Source organism: Manacus vitellinus, unplaced genomic scaffold (genome assembly GCF_001715985.3).
Source record: "Manacus vitellinus isolate BGI_N305 unplaced genomic scaffold, ASM171598v3 scaffold_1_pilon, whole genome shotgun sequence".
NCBI lineage: Eukaryota > Metazoa > Chordata > Aves > Passeriformes > Pipridae > Manacus > Manacus vitellinus.
Window position 1 is genome coordinate 50,084,249 of NW_021939396.1, and position 27,027 is coordinate 50,111,275.

Sequence of the window (27,027 nt, forward strand, 5' to 3'; positions counted from 1 at the left end):
CTGAATCTCTCCTCTGAGACTCCCTGCTCTACCAAACTATGTTTTGTGTTTGAGTAGTGCTCTCCACTCATCTGGCTGCATAACCAACAAATAGTTTGACTTACACAAGACTGTTTCAGAAGCAGGATGAGTATTAAGAAATTTGCTGTTAAAAGGAAACAAGAAAAAAACGCAAACAAGAAGTTTTCTGGGCAGTCACTCAGTGCCGTACAGGATTATCTCAGGTTTCCAGTTTCCTAGGAACGTAGTAACTTCCCCGTGGGTTGTTTTGTGGGCGGTGTTTTTGAATATATGCTAATTCAGCTTTCCTGACAGGGAGAGGAGCGGTGTCTCAGTTACACAGCTCTCCTGACAGCCGACAGTGGCGAGCGGCTGCTGCAGAGTCAGGCTGGTGGTCCTGACAGGTTCGCTCGCCCTTCCGTCGGGGCCCGTCAGCACAGCCCTGTCGCTTCTGTCACCAGCAGCGGGGCCGACATGTGCCTATGACCATGGAGATGAAGGACTCGGGCAGCGTAGTCCTCACAGCCTACCATCCCCACAGCCCGGCCAGGATACCGGCCATGGAGCAGAGCTTTCTACAGGATATCCCTCCCAGCCATTCACCCGCCAGCAGGTAAAGCCTGAGGGACGGGGACCGGTGCCGTGTCCTGATGTTGTGCCGGTGTTGGACGTGAGGTTTGCTGGCTGTGTGACAGCCCGAGAGCATTTGCCGACCACTCGGCCACTTTGCGAGCGCTTTGCTGGCGCACAGTTCTCGCCTCCACCGGGGAAGTGATTCAGGGCAGGGCTGCGGGTCAGGGTTGGGAGGGGGGAAACGCGAGTGCTTATTTTAAATCTTGTGAGTCAACAGATCACACCAGTTTCCTGCCCAGGATACTCTCAACAAGACCATCCCCAGGAAAAAAAGTCACGTGAATCAGGCTTCTGCTCAGGTCGTTTAGCAGTGTGTTACTGAAAGTGAGATGGCTGGGCTGGCTGAGCTTGGCGCTCAGAAAGTTGATTCTGGCTTTGGTTTTAGAGGATTATTTAATTCCTTCTCCATTCACCAACCAGGTCAGGACCAGTCTCTGCTTTTTTTCTTTTTTTTTTTTCTTTTTTTTTTTGGTTAAATTGCAGTTGCTGCTTTGCACACCCACATGCACACAGTGGGAGACTGCATAATTAAAAACTGAGTCTAAATTAAGAAAATTCTTTTGTGTTGCAGGAAACGAAGTATTGTCTTAATTAATGCAGTCATGTATATGTTTACCTCCCTGCCCTGTAAGAATGCCTGTATTTGTGCAGTTCAAAAACTAACAATCTGGGCAATATTATTGTTTTAGAAAATCCGATCTTTCTCTCCATGCATGTCTGAGTTTTGCAATTTTCTCCAAAGTGGTATAAAAGTTCATACTGTAAAAAGTTGAAGAAAGTAGGAAATGCTACTTTGTGGCTTGACTGAAAAAATAAGAACTAAAGTCTGAGGAAATAGCAGATGGCATTATACCCAGGAATTAAGTCTGTGTCTTCTCTTAATATAAATGATGAAATTTACTTCATATTGTTTATTTATAGCCCAATAGCTGTTTTGTTTTCAATGTCATTATTTAGATTAGCTACATTTTCCTGTTCTTTGTGTGTTTCCCTGGCTGTCTCATAAAGATAACTCCTTTGTTCTGTTAAACTTGTTTGAGAGCAGTACCAAAATACGCAATTTCGTATTAAGAAAAGAAACAGATTCTGAGTTTTTAGATGCAATAAGAATGGCATTTGCTACTCAAAACTGAGAGCAGTGGTTTGGCATTGGGTTACTGGGGAGCATGCAATTTCTTGAGCTAGGAAGAGCACTAAACTCAATCTCTCTTTAAGTTTGTGAGCAACAGAAATGTGGTGATTTGCTGTTTTTCTTGTAGGTGTGCTAATTGTTTTAAAATGTTCCTGCAGCTTAAGGTCAGGGTGTATGAGGGTTTAAATCACATACATAAATCACATATGTATCACCTACAAAAAGCAGAAGTGCAAATTACAGTTCCTGAAAGAAAAAATAAAAGAGGATCCTGGCATTTTGATGGGGAACGTGTTTTGGAAGCTCGTGCCATGAGGAAAAGCCCTATGTCTCTCTATACGTCTATATATCCATAAGATTTTGGTGCTGTCTCCCCTTTCTTGTCCTCAGTTCCCTGCAGCTGTCTGATAGCAACAGCCCAATTCTGCCATATGGGCAGTCAATGGCTGTGTGAGTTTCCAAAGCCTGTTCAAGAGGCGAATTTTATTAACACAGCATGCAGTCCTCTGGAATGCAGAACCCATGAAGGCAAATGCACTGAGTGTTTTAGCAAATGGTAAAATAGGCTCTGGCTTAATCCCTACTTCATCTTCTAAGAACTCTTTCCTGGACTGCATTTTCTGTATAGTTTCCTCTGCCGCCATCCCAATGCAAGAAGTTTTATTATAGATTCTGTATAGTGTGCCTTGATCCCAGGGGCAGCTACCAGCACTATGGCATGCTAACTCCTTAGCTCTCCAGGAAAATTATTCAAAAAATCATGAAAAGAACAGAGGTGTCACCTGTTTTTTGTTTGATAACAAAAGCAGTTGGGACCCATAGCCTGACTTTCCTCTGAAGTCAGCTAGGTTAAGTTAGATGTACTCTAATGAAGTCCATACTTGAGATATATATCTGTGAGAACAGAATGAGTCTTGGATATTAGCCTTTGATTTGATAAACTGCTGACAAGTTCTCTCTCAACTTAGGAATCAAGATACTTCATTTTCCTTTCTCTCCTCCTAGCATTTCTCTTACTTTAGAGTAATGCACCATTTATATCAGAAGAACAGCTCCACTCACCAGAACCAGGCTTGGATGTGTCCTCCAGCTGTTTTCTCTTGCAAAAACTTTCACTTTGGGAACCTACTAAGTAGAGGTTTATCACAGAAAGGGGAACCTAATGCAGCCTTATTCGACATTTAACTGCACTGCTTCCCACCATTGAAAAAGAGACTGATAAAAAAGAAGGAAAGACTTAAGTAACCATCATGAGCTGCAAAACAAATGAGTAATCTTAAACACTCTTTGCAACCCAGCACAAAGCTAAGAAGCGCATGGACACCGAAGCTTACACCAGCAGATGCATCAGACCACTTGTATTCACATCCCTCTGTAACTCTTGAAGGGCCATCCAGGCAGGCTGTGTGCATGTCTAAAACACACTGGCAGCATCAGGATCAGCATGAAGTATAGCAGATGCAAGTATTTTCATTCATAAGCCCAGTGGGTATATACCCCATTATAAGTTAAGGAGTATTAGCTGCTGGGCTATAAGGGGAACGGGAAAAGATTTGCTTTAGTTGGTTTGAATGGAAGGTGCATCAGTGCGCAAGGAAGGATAGAGAATTCATAGAAGTAATGAAAGGGAAAGCTGGATGAAAGTTTGACTGCATAGTGATGCCATCACCAATCTGCAAAGGAGAAATCTAGCTTCCAAATGTAATGTTGGATAACATCAATAAAAAGGTTAAGAAGAGGGACCACAAATTCCAGCCATTCTCCAGAACAAGAGTTCATCCAGGGGACTAAAGATAGCAGTACTTTAACATCTTTGCCTCAGCGATCCATATTGTTCAATTATATCTTTCTCCTTTTTTTGCATCTTGCAGACTTACTTAATCAGTTCTGTACATGGGGTGAGCCCTGAAAACTGTACTGTTGAATTTTCTAGAGGTCCAGGAGAATTCTCCAGCAAAACTTTCCTTTAATTCTGCTAGTGTAACTAGCAAATTAATTTTCCATTTTTCTCATGTAATATTAAGGTCCCTTTCCTTTGCTTGCCATCTGCTTAGCATGATTGTAGTTGTTGATAGCATTTACTTTGGCCATATCTTTTTTTTTTTTTGATTTATTGCTTGTAAGAACAAGGTGTTGGGGAGATCTCTGGTTTTTTTGCTTGGCAGTCAGGCTAACTCTATAGCATATGAGTATAGTGGGAAAGATTGCTGCTCTTGTGGGACACTCATTATTCTTTTTTAATTCCATTTATTAGAACACAGATGTTACAAGTACCAGTACCAAAGACACTGGAATATCACACTGCCACTTTCAATACAGATACTATCTCCATGCAAAGGTGAAAGTGCTGATTTATGTTATATAATGGTGAACTTTCCCATCCTCATTTCAGAGAATGAAGGACTTTGTTGTTGTGCACAAATACTGCTCCTGGATTATATAGAGGAAAAGCGGGGCCATGGCCATATGTCTTCCTCACATCCCCTTTTTATCCTGTTAGGAGAAGCTAGGAGGAGTTATTCCTGTGCTCAGAGGAAACAGGCATGACCTCTATGCCAAATGGCCAGCGAGCTCTCTAAGGTAATTATGCAATTAGGGGAAGACAAAGCATTCCTAAGTGAGTCATGCTTAAGCTTTCCTTGACTCCAGTATAAGACTTACTAAGTTCCTCTACCAGTTTGCTAGTAGCATATCTACCAGCAAAGAACTCATCCTGCACTGCAAATCACAGATACTTTTGCTGCAATGAGTGGCTGTTGCTAATGGGTGCATGAAATAAGAATCAGAGGAAAGAAAATGCACATTCATGAGCTTAGTTCCTGCTGAATGGGATTAGAGCAGCTTTTAAAGTGCACATCAACCTTTTTGTACATGGAACAGCCTCTGTAATCAATACTCATGCAAAGAGCAGCATATATACTATCAAACCTAGGAGCCTGCTACATAGGTAAAGGGCAAAGTGGATTTCAGCACCGTTGATCAATGCAGCCAAGACTCCTTATTAGCTTCTTCCCTAGTCAACTGCAAGTCTGGTACTTCCAGTGTTTTCAGATAAATGCCTTTCCAATCTCTTTACATTCAGCATGTCTCCCTCCTCCTACTGTCGGAGGGGTGACTTTCAGGCAGACATCACTATACTGTAGAGTCAAAAAAGAATAATTTCTGTATTGATTGAAAGATACTGTGTGGATTGAGTTACCTGCTGGCAGATCTAAGACTTGCAGATTTGGGGCCAATATTAAAGTCATTACACTTTACATTTTAGAAGAACGGCACCAGATTGTTTTGTAATATTCATTCCCCCTTGCAAGCCCCAAGATACTACAAAAATATGTGAGGCTGAGGTAAAGTGTCCTGAAATTATGACTGCGTCCCTGGAAGGAATGTAACTGGAGGAGGAGCCTTTATGCACCAAAATTTGTTTTGTGACAAGAGGATCTGTGTGAGTTCAGGTTTTATCCCAACAGAAGCAGATTTTATCATACTGAAGTGAGGTCTGTATACCCTGAGGCTGGGTGATCTGGGTTGGATTTCTGTCAGCACAGATTGAGCGGCTCCTCTGCTCAGTTATATACAAATGATGTCAAGAATGTCTTCTTAGTGATGCAGGATAAACAACCTTAACTATTTTGCATATTTATCTCACTCTACCATAAACTTCCCCAGAAGACAAAAATAAAAATCTGGCTCCTTTTTCATAGTAAATCTTGGCATAACTGGGATCTCTTGCAGTAATTTGGACTCAAAACCTATGAAATTAAAGTTTTAAAATGTACTAAAACTGGTCAAAGAAAATCCCACAGATCAGTAGTCTTGGAAAAGACTGCATTGGCACCAACTGGGCCAAAAATAAATTTTGTGGAAAAAAAGCTTTTTACAACTTATAAAAGCTTTCTAAAATATGATTTTTAAAGTATACTTTTATAGATGCTAAGAATGATAATTCTTAATGAAATATTTACCAAGAGGATGCATATAAATAAGTCAGACAATAGTAGACATGCTTTTCCTGTAGGTTTTAGAAATACTTACAGCACGTCCTCTGGGAGCCACACTGAGGAATGTAGTATTTATAGTCAGCTCCTCATGTTATGGTTGAAACTAGAGTTGGCTTCTCTGGTTTCTTTTTAGTTTGGTGCTCCTGCTGCTCTCCCTGGTACCTCCATATGTAGAGCTAATGAAAAACATCTGGCCCTGTCTCTTTGATCATTTTGTTTGGCGGAGCATTTAGCCAGCTGCCCCATTCATTTTTAACTAAGTCACTTATCTCTGATTACAGGAGGGTTGGAGTTGCCTGCAAGAAAGGGTAGGACCTGAGAGCCCTGCGTGCCCTACAGAGACACATTCAGATTGCATCTGGCAGTCTGACAGCACTGGCATAACAAACTATCAGGACTCAAGAACCTTAGTGTTATTTTTGCATGGGATATCAGAATAATTCAGTGCAAAAGTGCAGAAAATGTGCAGTGGTGGCAACTGGAAGACCCAGCTATGGAGTAATAGTAAAAGTCTAGAACAATATCTGAAAAGCATCTGGTTAGTACTGTATAAATATAGAATCGGATCCTGAAATAGTGCAGAGTATCCACAGCAAACAATCAAGCTAACATCCTGGATTTTGGCTAGCCACAGTACAGCAGCCACTTGGCCTGCTTTGGTGCTTTGCTCCAGCTGGCCGAGCAGAGTAAGCCCAGCTGGTAACACATCCTCCTTAAGGGCAGGACCATGCTCTGTGTGGCTATCAGGTGCCACCATGGTGGGTGCATTAAAACAGCACAGGAGGGAAACCCAGGGAATAGTGCCCAGGTTCACATCCCAGGGTGGTGACTGAAGCCAGGCGTCCTACCCAGCATTTTGGGCCCTTTTCCTCCTTCCTACTTTCTGTCTTGGGGGCCCCCTGGTGCTCTAGTGGTTAGGATGTGGCGCTCTCACCGCTGCAGCCCAGGTTCGATTCCCGGTCAGGGAACCCTCCGGGCAGATGGAGCTCGTCAGCCCTGTAAGGCCATCCATCTAAGAGAAGGTCACTCTAAACAAACCTACGTCCTGAGGACCTCGTTGCCACCGTCCGAGCTTCGCTTGGCCCCGGCAGCTGAACCTCAGGATTAAAGGGTGGGCTCAGTTCAGTGCACACTGTGCCTCACCTAAAAAATCCACTGCACAGGCTCGAAGGGTAATGACCTTTCCCAAATCTTCGTTTGCAAAGACTGGCCATACTACTACTACTAGTACTACTACTACTACTTTCTGTCTTGTTTGAAACTGACTCACTCCATCTGGGTTTTCCAAGTCCTGTTGTATGTGCCAGGGACTCAGAAGAGAGAGACAAAAAAAGGATGAGAGGGGTTGGGAAGAGGGGAGTAAAGGAGAAGAGAAGAAGGACCACATTCACAGGTATGTGACCCGATTCTCCTTGAGTGCAAATAAAAGAAGCTGGAGTCAGAAAAGAATTTACAGTTGGGCCTCAATCCCATCAGACTCATGGGTTTTGGAATGGCATTTAATTGGTGATTTTGAAGTCAAAACATGGAATGTTTTAAAAAACAGTTTGTTTGAAAAAGTGCCCTATTACCCTAAAGGACTATTTCAGCAGAAATCAGCAGAAGTGCTTGAGCTGGCATCCCTTGTAATTAATGCAAGGAAAAGATTGATGATCTGTGAGGGCTCCCTCATCTCTGTAATTCATTTTTCCCTCTGCCTGCATCCTAACTTTCTAGACACTGTCATAGTCTTCAAGGAGAGTGGAACAAACACAGGAGCAAGGAGCCTATTATCAGCTTGTTCGTTTAAAGACGGTTATGTTTTCTTATTTAGGATGCTGTGTGTAACACTCACTATTCTAAATCTGTGGGATTTTCAGATTTGTAAAATCATCTAGTTTAGGATGGACGTATGTTGGATGTTTAGGCAGAAGAAGGCTCAACAAAATAGAGACAGAAATCTGTTACTAAGTATTGCTGTTGTTTAATTTCCATCTGAGGATTATACAAGCCTTTTATAGCATCTTGTTGTGCAGAAGGTGCTCTGAGCAAATAATAAGCAAAATAATGACCATAAGTCTTTTTGTGGAGGGTAGAAGAACCCTACCAGAGAGAGACATAGGGTAGTATATGTGGAAAACCTGTATCAGATGTAGAAATCCAGCTGGGTTTACATCATTTACCAGGTGAAAGACAAGTAAAGCAAGAGGCAAGTCAGGGAACTGTGTTTTAAACACCTGAGTGAGGTGATGTCAGGACATCAGACACTGGGTCACTGTCAGAGTTTGCTCCCAAAGGTGGAAGAAGCTATAGAGCTGTAAGTCCTCATATTTCACCACAGTTAATCAGAAAAATAGTAGCTTCCCAATAGTCAGATTTGGGCAGGGAATAATAAATTTATAAAGGCCTCACGGAATAGGATGTTCCTAGCTAACTACAACCCTGCAAGCATCATAGAGTCTGCAGTTACCCAGACTCTGGGGTAGTCAATGCAAACTCTAGGTATGGCACCAGAGAGCATCCTCACCATCTCTTTCTCTGGCTAATAAAAGCTCAGAACAAATATCATTCAAGCTTATTTCCCAGCCTGGTGATGATCATACCTATTGGTCAAGAAGGAATTTAAAGGTGAGAATGACAAATCCTTTTTAAGGTTAACATTACTAGAAGAGCAAGAACTGGATAGTTGTATCAATCTAATATGAAGTGCTCTGTCTTTTTTTCTATTCTAGTCTAATAAAAGGTCAATAATAAATCTTGCAGTGAAACATCGAGTGGGTTTTGAGCCTTGTTTATACACATGAACTGAATTAATGGACACTGAGGTGTAGTAATGAAGGTTTTACCTCTGAATTCAGTGGAAATGGAATCACATCAGAACTCAGATCTTTTTGTCAATAACTTTGCTTACAGGGCGTGATCTGATTATGCTAACTCTTCTCTCAGCTCAGGCTGACTTCCTCTTTAATGGTATTCTTGCAGAATAGGACACCAGTATGAAGTCTTAGATAATTAAAACATAACGGTGACTAGGCCTGCCTTTTTTTTGTAATACTTCTCTCCGTTCCTCAAATATTTTGAAAACTTGAGTTGTAAATATTTGTCTGGATTTATCAGAGATGATTATAAAATCTTTAATGTAGTTACAGGTGCAACATGGAGCAGGGGAGCCTAGGGCATTCTCTGAAGATGTTTTTTTCAAGCTTGGATATCCTTGACCATTTCTAGGCCAGATGGTGCCCATATCGTGTATGTGCAAGGAAATGAAAGGAAACAGTGAGTTTATCCTGATGAACAGAGACAAGGGAAGCCTTTGTACTCAAGCTGAAACAGGATTTCATATTAGAAGTGCTCACTTTTGGAGAGAGGGTTGGCAGAAGGAAGCTGGGACAGCTAGCCAAGCGCAGGAGAGGGGTCTTTGGAATAAATGGGAATCTTTTGTTGTCTGCTGAAACAATTGTGTCCACTTTGTATAGGGTCCTTCTTACATCTTTCACTCAGAGGACACATTTCGCCATAAGCTCCAGTGATCTGCTGCAATCTTTTGATGCTGTCTTGCTTGCTTGCTTTTTTCCCTTCTTCTTTCTTTCAATTAGCAAAAGCTACTAAACCACAAGAATGTAAGGATAACATTACTGGAAGTTTCTGAAAATACTCATTTATTCTAATTTATGTGTGCGTGTACAATACATGCAGGTCCATAGATGGAGGATGAAGCTTAAGGTTACCCACGTGTCATTGACAATTCACAGAGTATATTGCAAACATTAAAATTACTTATCCCACAAGTCAAATATTAACTGGAAGTTTCTTCAAGTATATTTGTTCAAACCATCTCTTGCTTGTGACAGAAAGTAGCAATTAGAAATAAATAAACAAGGGAACCTACTACACCACTTTTTGAAAAACCTTCTTCATTGTATAAACCTCCATGTTCTGTATTTAGGAAGCACACCACAGATTTTTGGGAGGTACATTGTTTCTGCATCTATGTTGTGTGGCCAAAATGCATTTCATCATTAGTGGACTCCAGCTCTTACAGCTTTTTTTAACTACTGAATTTGTTTTATAAGATTTTGCTAAGCGAGGCCTGAAGTTAACTGCACCATACTCAGCAATGCAGTAAGACTGTGCAAACCAAACCAGCTTGCTTCAGTCTACAGTGAACACAAGTAAATCTGTAATTAATTACAGTACATGCCATGCAACAATGAGTCACTAGTTTCACGTAATCGCTCATTTGTACGTGGAGTTACTGTCACAGGATGTCCTTGGAGACTCATTTTCTCTTTCCACATTCAAACATGGGGTATGATATCCATGTGGATAATGAGATTGTCAATAATTAACAACATTAGTGCTATCAAGAATTGTAAAAGATATAGTACGTTATAATTTTCAGAGTTAACCTTCTTCTACTTACATGGAGACTTAATGAAGCAATAAAGGTGTGTATTGCTTTTTTATTTCACAGTCTTTTTTTTGTTGCTCTCAAACACAGGACACTGGAATTTATTTGCTGTTGGTATTTAAGGCCCAACTGTGATGTCTGTATTCTGATACCTACTGAAAATCTGCATTACAGGCAAAAAGGAACCAAATAAAGCAATGAGAAAAAAATAAACCCAAAAAAGGTTCAGTCTGACATCATATGGTTTTAACAGCAAGAGAGTTAATTTGTGGCTTTAGTGAATTTCACAATTACAACATAATGATTGCACACAGAAATTCAGAATATACTTTTATAGGGTGGCTGCAAGAAAATCTGACCTCCCTCTGCCTGTGTCCAGGAGCTGTACAGCTGCATTAGCACAGAATTTTGCCCAAGCCACCAAGCAGTCACAGTGATGCACTACCACAACTATAGGACTTCTGGCCCCAGGGAACCTGAGTCCAGCCCACTGACATGACTGGAGGTGAAAACTTGAAGGCTGGAATTCAAAGTGTTTGGACTAATGCTTCAGGACTGATAAGGTAAAAAAAAAAAAAAGGGTGTGTGTTTTTCTGAGCAGGCCACTCTGCTGATTAATAGGTTAGGCTGGGTATTTTCAAGTCTAGAGGTGTAAACAGGTATAAAGTTACACTGCACTTTTCTCAAATACTTTGCAGCCTGAAGGGGAAGCTTCACCCAAGTTACCTGAACCATAGTAAAATATCTTGTTCATTTGTGTAAATCAGATTCCTACCAGAGCAAAGCCCATGAAAAAGGTGTGGTGCTTATGATATTCACTTAGAAAAGCTTACTGACAACATTATGAAAGTATTCATCATCTGAATGCCTGCAGACTACAGTAGAATAATTAAGGGTACAGCAGGGATCCAGATCTAGTTCTGATGAATAAATTCAAAGAACATTTTAAATTTTTATTAGGTTAGATTTTTTTCCCTCTAGCTTAGCTAATCCATCTGAAGAGTAGAGTTTTGATTTTCCAGGAGAAGCGAGCTTAAAATATCTTCTGTTTCTTAAACAATAGTTAGGCCAGTTAGCATCTGAATGTCCGTTAGAATCTCTTTTCTAATTAAATTTCATCAGCTGGATCAGAAATATGATTATGTTCAGAGGCTGAATTGAGCCACACTCAAACACTGTAAATAAGGTTTATAACCTTTATTCTTGAGCTGTCAGTTCAGCCTTTGGTTTCTGAATCATGTCATGGCATTGATCCAGAGCTTCAGTTACACTGAAAAAAACATTGACCACTGCAAAAGTGGGTGGAAAAACATCATTCAGCAGTCAGCTGGGTATATCTGCTGAAAGTATGTCTGTAATTTTGTGAAGGAGATGGTGTTACTAAGAACAGATTGGTTTCTGAGACTGCCTTGAATCCAGCCAGCTGTAGTTAAACCCTCAAAGGCTGACAAAGTGCATTCCTAATTATATCAGTGGAGTGGACAGCTAGATAAAGTTACCTCCTTTGAGTCTATTGGTGATGAGTTTCCATCTCTGACATAGATTTTGTATTTATCCAAACCAAAGGGGATCTCAGGCTGTGGAACAACAGGAGTGACCCAAACACTGACATGGTACATGTCTGTGGGGCTACCCTAAAGCCCACAGATGGGCCCATCCCATGAATTCAGTGGACATAGCAGTAGTGATAACATTTAATAGGCAAATTTTGAAGACTTTGAATAAATTTAAACTTAGTACAGCATTCATCTTTGAAATTAAGTACAGAAATTTGCACCAGGTACCAGAAACAGACAATAAAATAATAGAAAATAAAGTGGGAAGAGTATTTCTGATATCTTTAGACAAAACACACATTTATGGCTTTGGCCATCCTCACGGCATCTTAAAACATTGACTGACATCAGTATACTTAAGCAATTGGTATAGCTGATGATAATTAGCTCAGTATTTATTTTTCTATACTTTTCTATGATCTATATTTAGTTAAAAACTTAATACCACTTTTCTGTCATTTCTAACTACTTATAAAGTGAGTAATGCCCTATAATGTGGTTGTAGCAGACCAAATTTATCATCCTCTGAAGATCACTTGAACGAGTGAGTAGGTCTCAGGGATAAACAATGAACAACACATACTATGTACAGTGAGGGCAGTGACATATTCTTACAGAAGGGGAGGAAACCTCTTAATCTTTAATATCAATTTTACATTTGATGAAAAGAGTTTGCTCATTTTGCAAAACTGCTGCATTTTAGGTATCGGAGACATAACGAAAAATCGTGTTTGCTCAAGCTAACATTTCTGCCACCGTTGCCCTTTCTCACACTTAAACCATGCTACCTAAAGCCAGAGGGACAATGCAGTGCTCTGTACATGACACCTGGAAAATCCTGTTTAGAGTTACGGGGTGTGATGGGCCAATCAGATAAGTCACATCTATAGAGAGGATGTGTTTGGTTTAACGGGTGAACTGTGGAGGCTACAGAGTTGAATCTTTGGGGTAATTGACATCTCACCACAATTAAGGTCAGATTAAAACTCCTCCTAGTGACAGTAGGCTTTGGGCTTGCCTCTAAAGATCTGGAGGTCCTGCAACCAACTGTACCTTTGATACATGTTGCAGCACTTCTTTTTGGTCATTTATCCTATTCACTCCATTGTCTTGTTTAGAAACTCTTAAATTCCACGTGGATATGAATCAGTTATTGAATTTCTCTGTAATTACACTTCTGTTGAATTCACTTTGTGAATTTACTGGACTTTGATAAAAAACAATAAACTTAGCCAAAAGCTACTGAACTACACAGGAAAGATAATTGAGTGGGGCAATTCTGTAACAGTCACTCATGATGGAAAAATTTAGCAAGTTCAATGAGATATTTTTCCCTTTAGATTCATCACAGTCACTTTTTTGGATTGCCCTCAGAGAAATATACTTACGAATGGAAATATTATCACAAGTTAGCACTGGACCCCAAAATCCAAACAAAACAATGAAGCAACACAGACTTTCCTTCCTATTCTGATTGCATCACTGGAACCACTGCAAAATAAAGGGATTTTGTTTGAAAAAACTTCCTTCTGTGTTTTTTACAGTGCTATGTGTCTGCATTCCTGGTCATTTGTATGCTTGATTAGCTGAAATCAAATACAATGAAGCAGATCTCCACACAGCTATAAAAACTCCAAATGAGCAATACTAACAGCAAAAAAATATTCTGCCTTGCAATCTTCATAAGAATTGCTGTGCAGAAAGCAAAAGAGCTGACTCAAAATCATGTATGTGCTTTTCCTTCATCTTATTCTGTAATTATTTATCTGCTCTGAAGTTTGCTCTTTAGCAGACTTCAAACAGCCTTGTGAACAGGTAACAAAGGATGTACTGTTTGTGTCTCTGCCTCATGCACAGCAATCCTCTGGCCGGCAGCTGGAAAGAAACAGATAGATTTTAAGGAATTCTGTAAGTATCAAGCTGTGGGATTTTTTTTCCTCTACTGATGACATTATTTGTGCTTTTGGTATTAGTTTTGACTTTTGATGAGTTGGTCTTCTGTGGTTTTGGAATAAGTCCTATGAATGTTAAGAATGGGGAAGGTATTTTAGTCTTTGTAGTTGATGTTGCACCTTCTAGAGATGAATCATTGAATTGAGTCTGATTATAGACATCAATTCAAATGAATATAAATATATATAGATATAATTTTAGGTGCCTGAGATAAGAAGATTGGTGGAGATTTATATCATCCTATCTGTATTTTCAGAATGCGTAGTTTATGTAAAGATAAAATTAACTAGTACAGCACAAATCAGAACCCTAACCAATAAAACTTCCAATCATCAAAGGAACCTAAAGGAATTCAGAAGAAAACTCAAAATTTAAGGATAAAGTGGCAATTAGTTAAGGAAATTAGAAGTACATAAGTAGAAAAGAAACTGTACCTAAGATCTGCTTTAACGACAGTCATGCTTTCATGTAAATGCCTTTGCTGCGCAGATGAGGAGGTTTTTTGCATTTACCTTGTTGTCAACAAAAACTTAGCTAGTCATTCTTTGAAAATGAGAAATGTTTGACAGCATTGCAAGAGATCTTGCTGAGTAGATACACTTTTCCATTACTAAGTAGTAAAGTGACAGACAGACTGAAACCATGATGAAAGTAGATGAAAGATCATACAAAATTCTTTGGCTGAAGCTTATTCTTGAATTCAGTGTTTTGTTTTGATGTGGTGCTTTATTTAAATTACTGGTTTAATCATGCACTTGTTGAAATCAAAGCTGTTGAAAAGTTCTCTGATTGGATTATGTGGAAAAGAAAGTTGGTGACTAGAATATTGAATAGGGATTGTTGAAATTGCTACTCAGAACTAAACAAGTAATTGAAACAGACTGATGTCACTAGGTGTTTCCCCGAAGGCAGAAAATACATGTTTATACCAGATATGATAGAAGTTTTTTGAAAGGTCAGGTCTGTACATTTCTGTGATGCAACCCTTGAAATGCCTTACTACATGATTTACTGCACTGTATTTGAGTTTTGACTGCTATCCTATACAATATGTAAATAGGAAAGTCCTGCTTCCTCGGGTATTTACGATAAGAGAGTAGGTTCTTGGTTAGCTGTGACCTCATGCTACGATCCAGTGTTTGCCTCACAGAAATGCAATTAGTTTATTTTGCATGAAAAAAGCAATCAGATAATATCTTGAGTAGAAAGTCTTGACTTATACACTGGTACTGTCTGTACCATAGAAAGCTTTATGGTTTACTGTATTTCTAAGTACTTCGAACACTTTTTGATGTACAGGCTGGCTTAGCCCTAATGACAAGACAAATAAGAGCAGCTCTATGGCTTCTCTGAGTTGCTGTAGTTGTCTAATTTTCATTGGACGCAAACTTAAGCATAAACTTATTCTTAATAGCACTTGCCCTGTGTTTCCTCCAGTGTTTGCTGGGCCTGATTCACACATTATTATTAATATTCTGTTTCAAATAGAAATGTTCTGTATACAAAATTTTTTGACAAAAATTTGTCATAGATAGACACCTGGGGGAATTAATTGCGTTGTCCAGTTGCTCATGAAGAACAAACTCAGACAACTTCTAAGCTTGACTGCAGGATGTGCCAGAGGGTGCTCTGAGGCACTCCTGATCCATTTCCCAGCTCGGATCATTGCCTCAGTGTTACATTGAAGCCAAAAAACTTTCCCTGACAGTTTTCGCAGATGTAGTTCTGTGGTGAATGTATGGACAGAAAGTGTAGGGAAACCAAACAAAATACCTGGCCATAGACTCCTGTACTGCCTGAAGCTGTGAAAACTGCACCTATGTGAGCATTTTCTGGAGGAAACTTTAGAGGACTGGGCAGTTCACAAATGCAAAATGGCTTAGTTTCAGTTTGTTCCTTCTTTGATCAAAAGTTATTGTCGAATTCCAACCAGGCTCACAGGTGCTTTTCTGGTAGTCATCTATCTCCAAACTACTTTCTTTCCCTCCTAGACTATGAGGACTCAGAATCACAAGCAAGTTACAATGAAAAAATAAGCCGCCACTTGCGCTATGAACTTTTATAACTGTTCGGGAACCTGCTCTTAGCATGTGGCAAATAAAAAATAACTAGGCTTTTACTTCTTTCATGGCAGAATTACTCTGAACTATGCTGCATTTGCCGTGGACTAAACTTTAACATGACAGTTGTCAACCAGGAACTTTTCCAGCAGTAGCAATAATATTATTTTTCTTAATTCTTAAAATTATATTCATCTGAAGCTCCTTTCCCTGGACCAACAGAACTCCATAACTACACCTAAGAAAGAAATTTTCTTGGGTGATACATAGATATAAAATAAAGGGGCATTAGTCCTTCCTCCTGTTTCCACCACCAACTTCTGTCACGAGAAAATTCATGTTTCCTAAAAGTTCTAGTCCATGGTAGTCATCTGTCAGCTTCTTAAATAACAACACAGCATCAAGCATCCTCACTAAAGTTATAATGAAGTGAAGTTTCATTTACATTGACCAATTCATTGGGATTATCATTTATCAGTGCAGGACCCACAGCACAAATAACTTTGAGAAGGAAAGCTCTTTGAGAACATATGTTAAGTTCATTTAAAATTTCTCTCCAAGACCAGGGGAAGATTAATGCTTTCATGGAAGCAAAGGCCTGGCGCCTCTGTCAGCTCCTTTTTCAGTTGCCTGAATGTTAAAATGATCACAGAAATTTCCTCTTAAGTCTCACTGCACAACCCACGTGCATGCACAGCTCCAACAAAATGATGGCTGCAGCCTGCACAGAAGTACCCCTAACCTGCCTGGCAGCCAGCTGGCTTGCCCTAATCCAGGCTCTGAGGCTTGGACTTGAGCCCAGACTGCTCTGTCTTGAGAGTCAGCAGTGCCAGCAGTGCAGAGGTTGAGGCGCGTGTCCCACCTCGGCTTTGTGTAGGAAAGTGTCTCCAAGTAGAATAGCTTCCAGTCAACCAGCACTCAGTTTCAAAAACATCCATGTAAAAGCTGGCATCTGCACAAATCACAGGTCTGAGGAAGTTCTGGAGATAGTTGTAATAGTACTGGAAATGAAAAAGTGGAAAGGTAGGAGCTTGTTTAAAAAAAAACAAAGCAGCAAATAGAGTTCGATTTTCTTCCCATTGCCTTCTGGCAGGTGACCTCAGTGGATGCATGAGTGCTGAGCACTACTCTAGTTCAGTTTGAACCCAGTTTATAAACAGGCAGAGAGCTGTCTTCCATTGTTACCGCTCAGACATCCCACTTGCCACAATCCCCAAAAAAATTCCAAGGCATTGCAATAACCTCTGACGCAGGCACGTTTGGAGAGCTCATTAGAGGACAGTCAGCATTTTCCTTCTTTCAGCAGCTCCAAACTCCTGATGGTTCTTGTCCAAGCACTGCTGATTTAAGTTAAAATCAAGCAACAGCTTTCCCATCTCTTGTTTTAACTCTGTACTTGTGAAAAGGTGATAAGGCGCACTTTCAGTACGTTGCCGTCCTCTCCTGGTACACATGGATTGTTTTATAGAAAAGGCAAAGCAAGCAAGAGGGGAAAAGGACAGAGATGAAAATGCAAACCAAATAGCTTATTAATATGGCAAAGCTAGCATAATGCCATCTGTTTTATGTCTGGTCCCTATTTGGAGCTTGATCCTGCTGGGTACTTAGTGCTTAGACTATTTCCTAGGGCACTCTCCAGAGCACACTTAATATTTAAGTGCTTTACTGGATTGTGGCCAACGTGCTGAGCACCTCAAAGGAACCAGATCTTGCTTAATTTTTCAGGTTTGTAGAAAAAACTCTTTCCAGCTCTGAGCCCTGGCACTTCTGAGGTTTTTCCTTCTCCACTCCAACCGCCATATTTTTTATTCTGAATAGTCAGTGCCAAGCGGGATTAGGCCACTGGTTCCCCACTGTAGAAACTCCAGGAGAGACCACTGGCCTCTGAGGAAACTCCAGGGGACAATATTTTTGCTTGAGCTGCTGTTCTACTTAGAGTTATTCAAAACTCCTTTTGCTCAACCTGTGAAAAAGAAAAACTTCAGCTATAGGGCAGAAGGGAGGGTGTGTAATAAATTCTCAGGCAGAGTCAGCATATGTTCCAAAGGGGCAATAAGCTGTTAAATCAAATCAAAGAAATCCCTAGTAAACCAGGATTCATGATGTGTCTGACAGCATACACTACATGAAATATTTCAAGTCGATAGCTCTAAACGTGGCTGTCAACATGATGTGCAACCTCCGTGCACTCAACTTCCATCTCTTTCCTATAACAGTGAATCTCTGCAAAGAGCTGCTGTAAATTACAATTCCTAAGCAAATTTTCAAAATTCATAGCCAGATCTGTAACCAGTCTGAAGACTGTAGTCAGAAAGGGATGGTGAAGCAAGCAGAGTCATGGCAAATCTGCTCAAGGTTTTAGTTTCAGGGTCAGGCTGCGTAATTCCCCTATCAGCTGATCATTAATGCTTTAAAAATCCTCAAGGTGTACAGACATACTGTGTTATGGTCTCTCCTGTGCTCCATGTGCATTTGTGCATCCATAGGGAGTAGGGTGGGGGTGGGTGGGTGTGCACGTGCTCAGCGTGGTGCAATGCATCAGCTGTGGTGCCAAAGTGCAGGCACCCAGCATTTTAGCCATGTGGAAAACAACACTCTCCAGGAATACCATTCCTGTTCACCTACACCCTGCTGATTTTCCATTTCCCCCACAACAAATTTTTACCAGCACTGCAAACCTCCAGCTGTCTTCAAATAGCTGCTATATTCTCTAAACAGCCAGCCAGAAAGAAAAACAAAGATAAAGGAAATATTAACCTCTTTTCCTCGGTTATGAAATTGGCCTAGGGCCTGAAAAAGACAAAGTATAGTCCTGGATCATTGATTAGATTATGGCCTTGTATATCTCCACATATGTTCATATCCTCTGAGTCTAGAAATCATTCTTCACTGGAGCAGAGTACTATGCCTCATAGGCCCCAAGACAGCAGCTTTAAAATTGCCATGTAATTGAATATGGGAAAGACTCTGGCTTTTTGTTGTTATTGCAACGCTTTTCCTATATCCCTAACTTTCTGAGTTTATGTAGTGAGAAAGAAGCGATCCCATCTCTGAAAATGTAGCTATCTTAGGGGTATAAAATGACATTTTCTGCCTAAACTACAATCAGGACATGGATAGGGAGCACAGTACTCTGCATGGGCACAGGTGGACTGCAGAGTCTTGATGGTAAACAGTAATTTTCAATGTAGGTGGTACAAAGCACAGCAACCAGGAAACTTCTGCTTCTGACTCACACCTCAGTGCATAATAATAATAATAATAATCACAATAATAATAAAAAATAATAACAACAAACATTTTCACAACACACAGAAACAAATGCAGTAAGCACAGGTGGCCTAAACAGCAGACTGAAATTTCATGAGTACTATAAACAGACCTTGCTGTATGCTGGAATGGTCCAGAATACTAGACACAGCACCACAACCCTACCAAGAAATGGTCCCAGGGAACTTCTTAGCAGGTCTTTTGTACTCAAACCCCCAACTAGATGTTGGTGGGGCAGAGGAGTAAGGGGCATCTTCATCAGATAGCTCTTGTATGTGTCCTGTGTGGGTGACATCGTCAGATTTCACTGCTTTCCCTTTAGAACCTGTTGGCCATAACCCACCACTAAGTTAATAACTCATGTCCTGTAACACATAAGTTGCCCTCTCAGCTCTTAACGGGGTCATGTGAAACACTTGTCCATCAGACCATCTGAAGAGCACTGCCTGTGGTTGCAACAGCTGGCAAACAAGGCTGTTAGTGTAGTTTTGGCTGTGTTGCCAGGAAAGCCTTTTTGAAACACCATCTTTTATCAAATATCTTGAATTTTCCCTTACTTTGATCCAGAACTTTCTGGTAGTCATAATCAGCAATTTTATTCCGTCTTGCCAATACCAAAAAGGCTCTGCCAGTAAAACCACTGGTGTGGGGTCAGTACCAGCTGCTACACAAACAACAAGGAGCTGAAGAGCTTTGATGCAGGAGACAGTGTTGCAAAAGGAAATGACTGCCAGATCTTGCAGGACTACATGAAATCTTCGACATTGTCACATGGCTGGTGTCCTCCTCGGGCCTCCCAGCTGGGTTTGATCAAGTGTGAGAACTGGGAAAGAAAAGCTGTATGGAAACAGCAGGTGACAGCTGGCCCTGAAGAAGTGCTCCTCTGTATCTCTCTGCTCATGAAAACAATGAGTCTGGGTATATCTTGCTCGGATAGTGCTGTTGCAGACAGAGATTTCTAAATCTTGAGAAAAGCCTTGATCTTGAAAGCAAGCAGGAACCTCATTCAGGCTTCTGAAGGCATCTGCATTTGACAAGGAGTAGGTACATTTTCCAAGCGGATGCAAGTGCCTTGGCAAGCCTGTGTCTCCACTACCTTCAGCCATTCAGACCTGCACAAGAAAGGCAAAACACCACAAGTGATGGTCTTGGTTCCTTGGGTGGCATGGACAAGATTTTGGCTGCTCTGGGCAGGCCAAGTGCTGAGCATGGTGGGCTCTAGGTCTCTGGGTTGAAGTCAGGCAAGGGAGATCTGTGGTGTCAACTACTCTCACTCTCTTAATGCCCAGTGGCATGGTAAATAGCATTGCATTTACTTTTAGAGGGAGGCTGCTGCTTTTTTTTTTTAAACATCATGTTAATATTTTCAAATTTCTTATATTTTTATTTTTCTAGAAATATCTGTGATGATTCACAGTGGAGTGGATAATATGGATTCCTTCTTTTAAACTTGCTAATAGAAGTTTGTTTTCTCCTATCCTCTATTTCACTGTATTGTACAAGACAAGCACCCCAAATTCTGCTTGACTGCCACGCCCAGTTCTGCTTTCATGTCAAATAATTAACAAAATTTTAGACTAACCTAATATTTATGTTATCCATGGTAATTAGATATGTCTTTGACTTATGTTTCTGTTTAAAGGACTGAACTTTGGAGATGGGCCATTTGTAAGGCATTGAGCATATTCAGAGTCATTACATAAAGAAAGTAAAAATTTCTTTATTCCTTTGTCTATGTCCAACAGAATTTTCAGATGTAATGCCTGTTTAGTTAGGGCTTTTTTAAAGTCCTTTTACTGGAACACATTTCATGGTTTACAGTCCCGCTCAAGTAATATTGCTGATTAAATTAGCATTACCTAATGAGTGAAAGTAGTAAGGTCTCTTGTTCAAATTAAAACCACACCTTTAAGGAGAAGTGAATTGGTCGACAGAGCACTAGAAACACAGCAGAAACTCACCCCAGTTCTTAAAATAAAAGCTACTGGCCAAATGTGAATCTGGCAGTTACTTTAAAAGTCACATTTGTGAAGAACATCTGTTAATATAAAAATATCTCTGATACATTACAGTGGTTTAGCTGCAGTTAGTTTAGAAGTACTTGGTTAACATCTAAGGGAGGAGGGAGGGTAATGCCTTACATTTGGCGATCAGTAAGCCAGGGCTTTTACCCATTGCTTGGCTTTGTTTGGGTTTAGACAATGTTCCTCTGTTTTTGCTCAAGCTGCAATAATACTTCAGGCCTTGATATCATGCATTCTGGGTTTTCTATACTCTTTATAATAATCTTTGAACCTTCAGCCCACATCATATGTTATGAATATTCTTGTTTTGGAGTAGAGAGGCAGACAATCATTTTAGACTGCAGAAACCCTGCCCCTAACATTTCCCTGTGCATCAAAGACATGGAGCAGCATCAAGCAGAAGAAGTTGCAGAAAGTCAAGTTTGAAAGATGGTTTGGAATGAGAAAAAGAAAAATGGAGAAGGATCAGCAAAAAAGATTGCTTTTAAAGATCAGAATTTCACTGCTTTCGAGGGGTGATCCAAACTATACCTAGAAAAGCCTCTTCAGGGCAACACCTGGTTCAGGGAGTAAGCATGATTGGAACTCATGGTTGAGGGTTGGAACATGGTTGGCAGTTGGAACTAGATGATCTTTAAGGTCCCTTCCAACACAAACTATTCTATGATTCTATTGTCAGGCTGTTGTTGCAGAGGAGATAAAGCCAGAAATTGGTCCTGGTGAAAGTAGCATTAGAGACAATCTGCTCAGGTCCTTCTTTCCAGGTGAAAATACATCAGCAATATTAGCAAGTAATTATTTTCTTCATCTTCTTGCCATGTGACTGATAGTGTTTGTTATTCGTGTCCTCCTCTGTCAGTGATTCTTCTTTCAGACTGCCATCTTTTTATTCTTGGTCTTCTTGGTTTAGTTTTGAAAGAAATGATGACTCTAAGGGACACTAAGTGGCTTCCTTAGGGAATTGTACTGTAAATCTTTGGGATTAGGATAACAAACTAGCAGCTTGTCTATGATATAATGCAAGAAGCGATACATGCTTTTGTTGGAGGGTCTAATAGGAGAATCTTGCCAAAAGTCACCTTTGGCAATTTGACTGAAAATTAAGAGAACAATTAGTGTTTGTCCAAAGATCAAACAGCCACCTGAGAAAACCTTCTGTGCTCGCAAATCTAGCACACGTAGCTCCACATGCTGTTTCCAGTGTACATATGGCCCTGTCGCAATGGGCACTGGAAAACAAGCTCAGTCTCTTCCTGCTAATTTACCAGTGGAGGAGGGTTTTTTCCCGCCAGGCAAGTTCATTTGTCAAGGTGACCTTCGCAGCCGACACCAAGCGTTCCTGCAGATAAAGAATGCTGCCTCAGCGTATTTCTGAAGCCCAGCTCAGCGGTCTGCAGTGGGGCTCCTACAAGGAGGCACAAGAGCGCTGCCAAACAAAACCCTTCCTGCAGGCATTGCAAGGATTTCTCTGTTCCACAGCTTTCATAGATCATTGCTGCGCATTTTGCAATCCTTCTTTTGTCATGCTCTGTAAACCCTCTTCTCATGCCTGACTGGTTTTATGTCTAAATGGTCTTGAGGTTAAGTATTTTCTTTTGAAAAACCGTATTCTGTAAATTAATGGTCTCCCAGGCAGAGCTAAGACCACAATTAAATCTTAATCGATCATGGATGTAGGTGGGACATTTCACAGATCCTCTGTCAAAGCCCAGACAGAAGAAGCAGATCTTCAGATCTCTGAGGGGAAGGTTTAATCTTCCATGTCATCTGAGGAGCTGGACTGCTTGGCCATGAATGACTATTTTCTTCCTATCTACATAGTTGCTTTCAAATACATCACTTATTAGACTTTAGGATGTTGCCATTTTTATACCACGAAAAACAAGCCAGATTTGGAGCATGTGTGCTAAATGTATCCCAGTGTTAATGTAAAATCCGGCTTGCAGAAGAGCCTCTGGTTTTTGCTCACTACAGCTGGAATAGATCAATATATAGAGACTCTGGAAATAGCAGTCATGTTTCAGAAGAAACCACCACATAGTTATGATCATGCCAGTTTTATTTCTGTGGAATAATTATTCCAGTGCTAATTGTTCCAGTTCCTTTCTTATAGTTTTATTTTCATGCCTGCCATATGACCTCAGTTAGACAAGTCCTTAAAGCTATTCCCCAGCAGCAGTGACCTGTTAAAACAGGAGACTGTATTCAGAAGTGGGACTAAATAGAAAGGGAACATTTTTTTTTCAAGGGAAAAAAAAAAGTTTGGGTTGATCAGAACAATCTACGGAGCATGTTTTGAGTCAAGGAAAAAAACAGGAGAAAATTAGAAAAAGCTGAAACATTCCATTGCAACATCTTCTAAATGAACAGTTTTCTTTCTAATTTCTGTGGATTTAACTTTCAACAGAAAAGTAAAACAAATCTCTGAGATCAAATTGTTTATTGTTCTGAATTTCTACAGGAAAAGAAAATGGCTTAGTTTGAGATTAACTTTAAATGAAGACTTTGTTCAATTACTGGTTTGGACAAAGCCCTGAAAAAAAATCAGTTATTTACATAGCTAATTGTTTGTGACTGATTATAGCATTTAACATTAAAAAAAGAATAGCATGAAACCATTTATCAATTGCATGACATTTAGTATATTGGCTGAAATATTTCATCATTATTTCCCACATATGGAATTAGTTCAGAGTTACTTTTGTACAAACCATAAAACAGAATACTCAAATATGAATAAAGATGCCAGGACAGACAGATCTCTGTGTCATGCAAATCCCCACTGGCTTTGGAGGGACACCTGTGTATATGAGTTCACCACTGTTTATTTTTCGTAGGACAGATGTGATTAAGGCTCACCACTGTGCTGATCCTGAAAGAATGAAGGCTAAAAAAATGATGTTTAAACATATTTACACAGTTTTATGGCAAGACTTTTGACCTAAGGCTTATTTAAAATGTAGTTAAAGAAAATACTGTATTGTTGGAGGTAAAATATGTTAAAGTACGAGGACCTGGAGGTAGAAGGTCACACTTCCCTTAATTTTAGATGTACCCAGTGCCCAGTGAGCGCTTACCCACTTCCAGCATCTTATAGCTCTTTGTTGAGTCCCTCACTTTATGGACAGCAAGAGAGACCTCTCATCAGTAGGTGAGCTGAATTGCTCTTTGGAGGTGACTTTCTTTCTGTGGGCTGTAATCAGAAGCCTGTGGCAAGCAGCATGCTAATTCACACATCCTGGTTCAACACTTCATGTTAAATGAGAGGATCCAGCATTTATTGAAACACAGGGAGTGTTTTAATTGCTGACAGCAGCCAGAGGGAAGATACATTCATTGTGAATTGCTGCAAGTGAGCCGATCTTTGCATCTTCCTCTCCCTCTGCAATAGCATTTTTCTCTACCACACAGGCAGTGAGCTGCAAGAGACATGGGTTGAAAAATTCATATTTACACAATGCAACCAAATGTCACCTTAATCTCTAGGAAAAACTAAGTCACTGTTATCGAGGCTTGTATAAATTCCATCACAGAGCAACTTTGGGAAAAGGCAATCCAAAAACTATATTTATATGGCTGTTCTGACAAAGCCTAGAATGAGGTAAAAAAATAACTTACATTTCTTCATGTAGCAATAGCTCAAGGAGAATAATAGCAGGGACAGTATATCACCACTAAACAGAAGGAGAGGACATCCTTGAAGGAAGCAGAGAAGGCAGTCTCAAAGCTATTCGGCCTAGAGGTTGCCTCTGAATGCCTGTAGGAGGTAACACTGTAGAGGCATTTAGTGGGGATGATATTGGACTAGCATATTTACAGTTGTAGCGTGAACAGCCCCACAGCTCCAAATTCCTGAGCCATGCTCACTCTTTCCTGCAGTTTGTCCTTTAAAGCATGATCTATCAGTCTTTAAACAGACATACATACCATGGTAAATTACCAGAAGTTTTCAAAATTTTCAAGGATTTATGCAATCATAAAAGTTCACCAGAAGAAAGGTAACATTAAGTCCTGTTTAAAACATAGAGCAAATTTAACTTCAAGATGAACTGTAAAACCAAGCCACTTCTGGTTTTGCTCTTTTCTGCCCCTGAGGAAATCTGTGTCTGATTCAGGAAGTCCTTTCCCTTCTCTCTCCTTTGTTTCAGTCTTTTTTTTTTTTTCTCTCTCTGGTTAAATAACAGGCTTTCTTTTCCCTCTATTCTGCTGTAGGGTTTTAGCCACATCTTTGGAGGAAGTGAAGGATGTCAAAATGCTTATAACCAGAATGTCAGCTTTTCCTCCTGTATTTCAGGCTGGAGGAATGATGATAGGAATGCTGTAAATTTAATAGACCCATTTAAGCATTTCAATGCATAAACAAAGGTTTGAGGGAGGGAGTAAAGTTTGACCGTCTCATATGTTTTCCATGCTCAAGACTTATTTCTTAGGGCTCCTTTGACAGCATTTACTGCCTGTGATAGTGAACTTTTTGCACAGTGTGTTTTCTCATCCCCCAGCTGCAGCTCAAAACCATCCCTGAATATCACAGCTTTATGATCTTGTGGCCACAACCCCGTTCTGGGCCGCTGTTCATACAAACCTGGTGAATGCTTTTTTTAGTATTCGTCTGATCATCCCACTGTAAGAAAAGTAAGAAAGGCTTCCCCATAAACACTTGATTTCTTAGCAGCTGTACCCTGTCTCGCTTTTCCTTCCTCACTGGCATTGCACAGTACGCTTCTCTTATGGGTGGAACAGCCATCTCCATGCAGAAAGAGCTCCTCATTAATATGCATCTGGCCATTTATGATTTTTTGCTTTATGCTATTGGCAGTGTCTCATTTCTCTTTAGAAGAAAACACATAGACTGGCTCTGTCTTTTTCTGAGCCACCCCACAGGGACTCTCCTGAATTACAGCGCAGCTTAGTGCTGATTACATTTTTATTTCTCCTCTTAGGAAACGGATAAAAGGTTTAAGTTCTGACACAAACAGGAAAACATGCTAAGAGGATTTATCCTGAATGCATCTGCTCTTTAAATAGTGATGGAGCAGTGTCAGTTTCCCAGAAGGGCCAGAAGCTCCACCACTCTTTGTTCCTGCAGCCCTTGTATGCCTAGAGGCAGAATATCCTATCACAGGCTGTCAGATAACTCCCAGAATATGCAACTTGGTGATCATAGGCTGAGGAGGGACTGACTGCCACTAGAAGCATGAAGAAGTTGGGTTTAAGAAGTATTCAGCTCTGCTTCTTTAAGGATAACATCAAGCCTCTATTCTGCTCTGAGGTAAGACTTCATAAAATTTACTAAATCAGTAACTTCTCAGCCTTCCAGACCTTGTTCCCTCCCTCTTGTTTCCTTAAACATGAGGGACAGGAGGGGGAGCAAGCTGTCAAAGTTATCACTAGTGGAATTTTCCAGCTTTACCAGGCAGGAAAGCTGGAACAAAAAAAAAATGATCCACTGTAGAAAAACAACTGGACAGAGTGCAAACATAGGCAACTTCAGAATGGGCATATGCATGGTTTGCATTGACTAAAGCTGTGTGAAAATATGGCTCAAGAATCTATTAACATCAGCCCTTTTAGGGTTTTGTTAATGAGGTGTGCTTCTGGGAAGTTATACTCTGTTATAATGCAATGTTTTTCTTACCAATTACTCTATTTAAAAATGTGTTCCTCTGAAATAATATTCCAGAGAGAGAAAAATCTTTACTTCAAATTGGATTATTCACAATTTTTCCCATTTTTCCTTTCATTTGATTTGGGGTCAGAAATTTGTCTTTTTCAAGTTTTGCCTTCTGCTCTCATATAGGTGTTTGTGGCAATTACATGTATTTCAGCTCAGTGTCATGGCCTGACTCTAGCATGCACAAGTAGAGCTTTATACAAACCTAGCTGTATGGAAAGGAGAAACTTAGGATTTACTCCATGGGAGGAAAGCCAGGTCTGACAATTTAAGTGATGCGTTCATCAAGATTACAGGACTAAATTAGCTAAAGGGCTTCTACATTCACAAATACATTATC

General features: G+C 40.3%; 1 protein-coding gene across 1 annotated transcript in view; it reads left to right on the forward strand.

The window, feature by feature from the left end:
* Positions 1–354: 354 nt before the first annotated feature.
* ARHGAP28 (Rho GTPase activating protein 28) overlaps positions 355–27,027 on the forward strand; it is a 73,321-nt gene continuing 46,648 nt past the window's right edge. Inside the window, exon 1 of the mRNA XM_018081538.1 lies at positions 355–613. Within this exon, the coding sequence (XP_017937027.1) occupies positions 483–613 (131 nt within the window). The 5' untranslated portion in view covers positions 355–482. The remainder of the gene's footprint in view (positions 614–27,027) is intronic.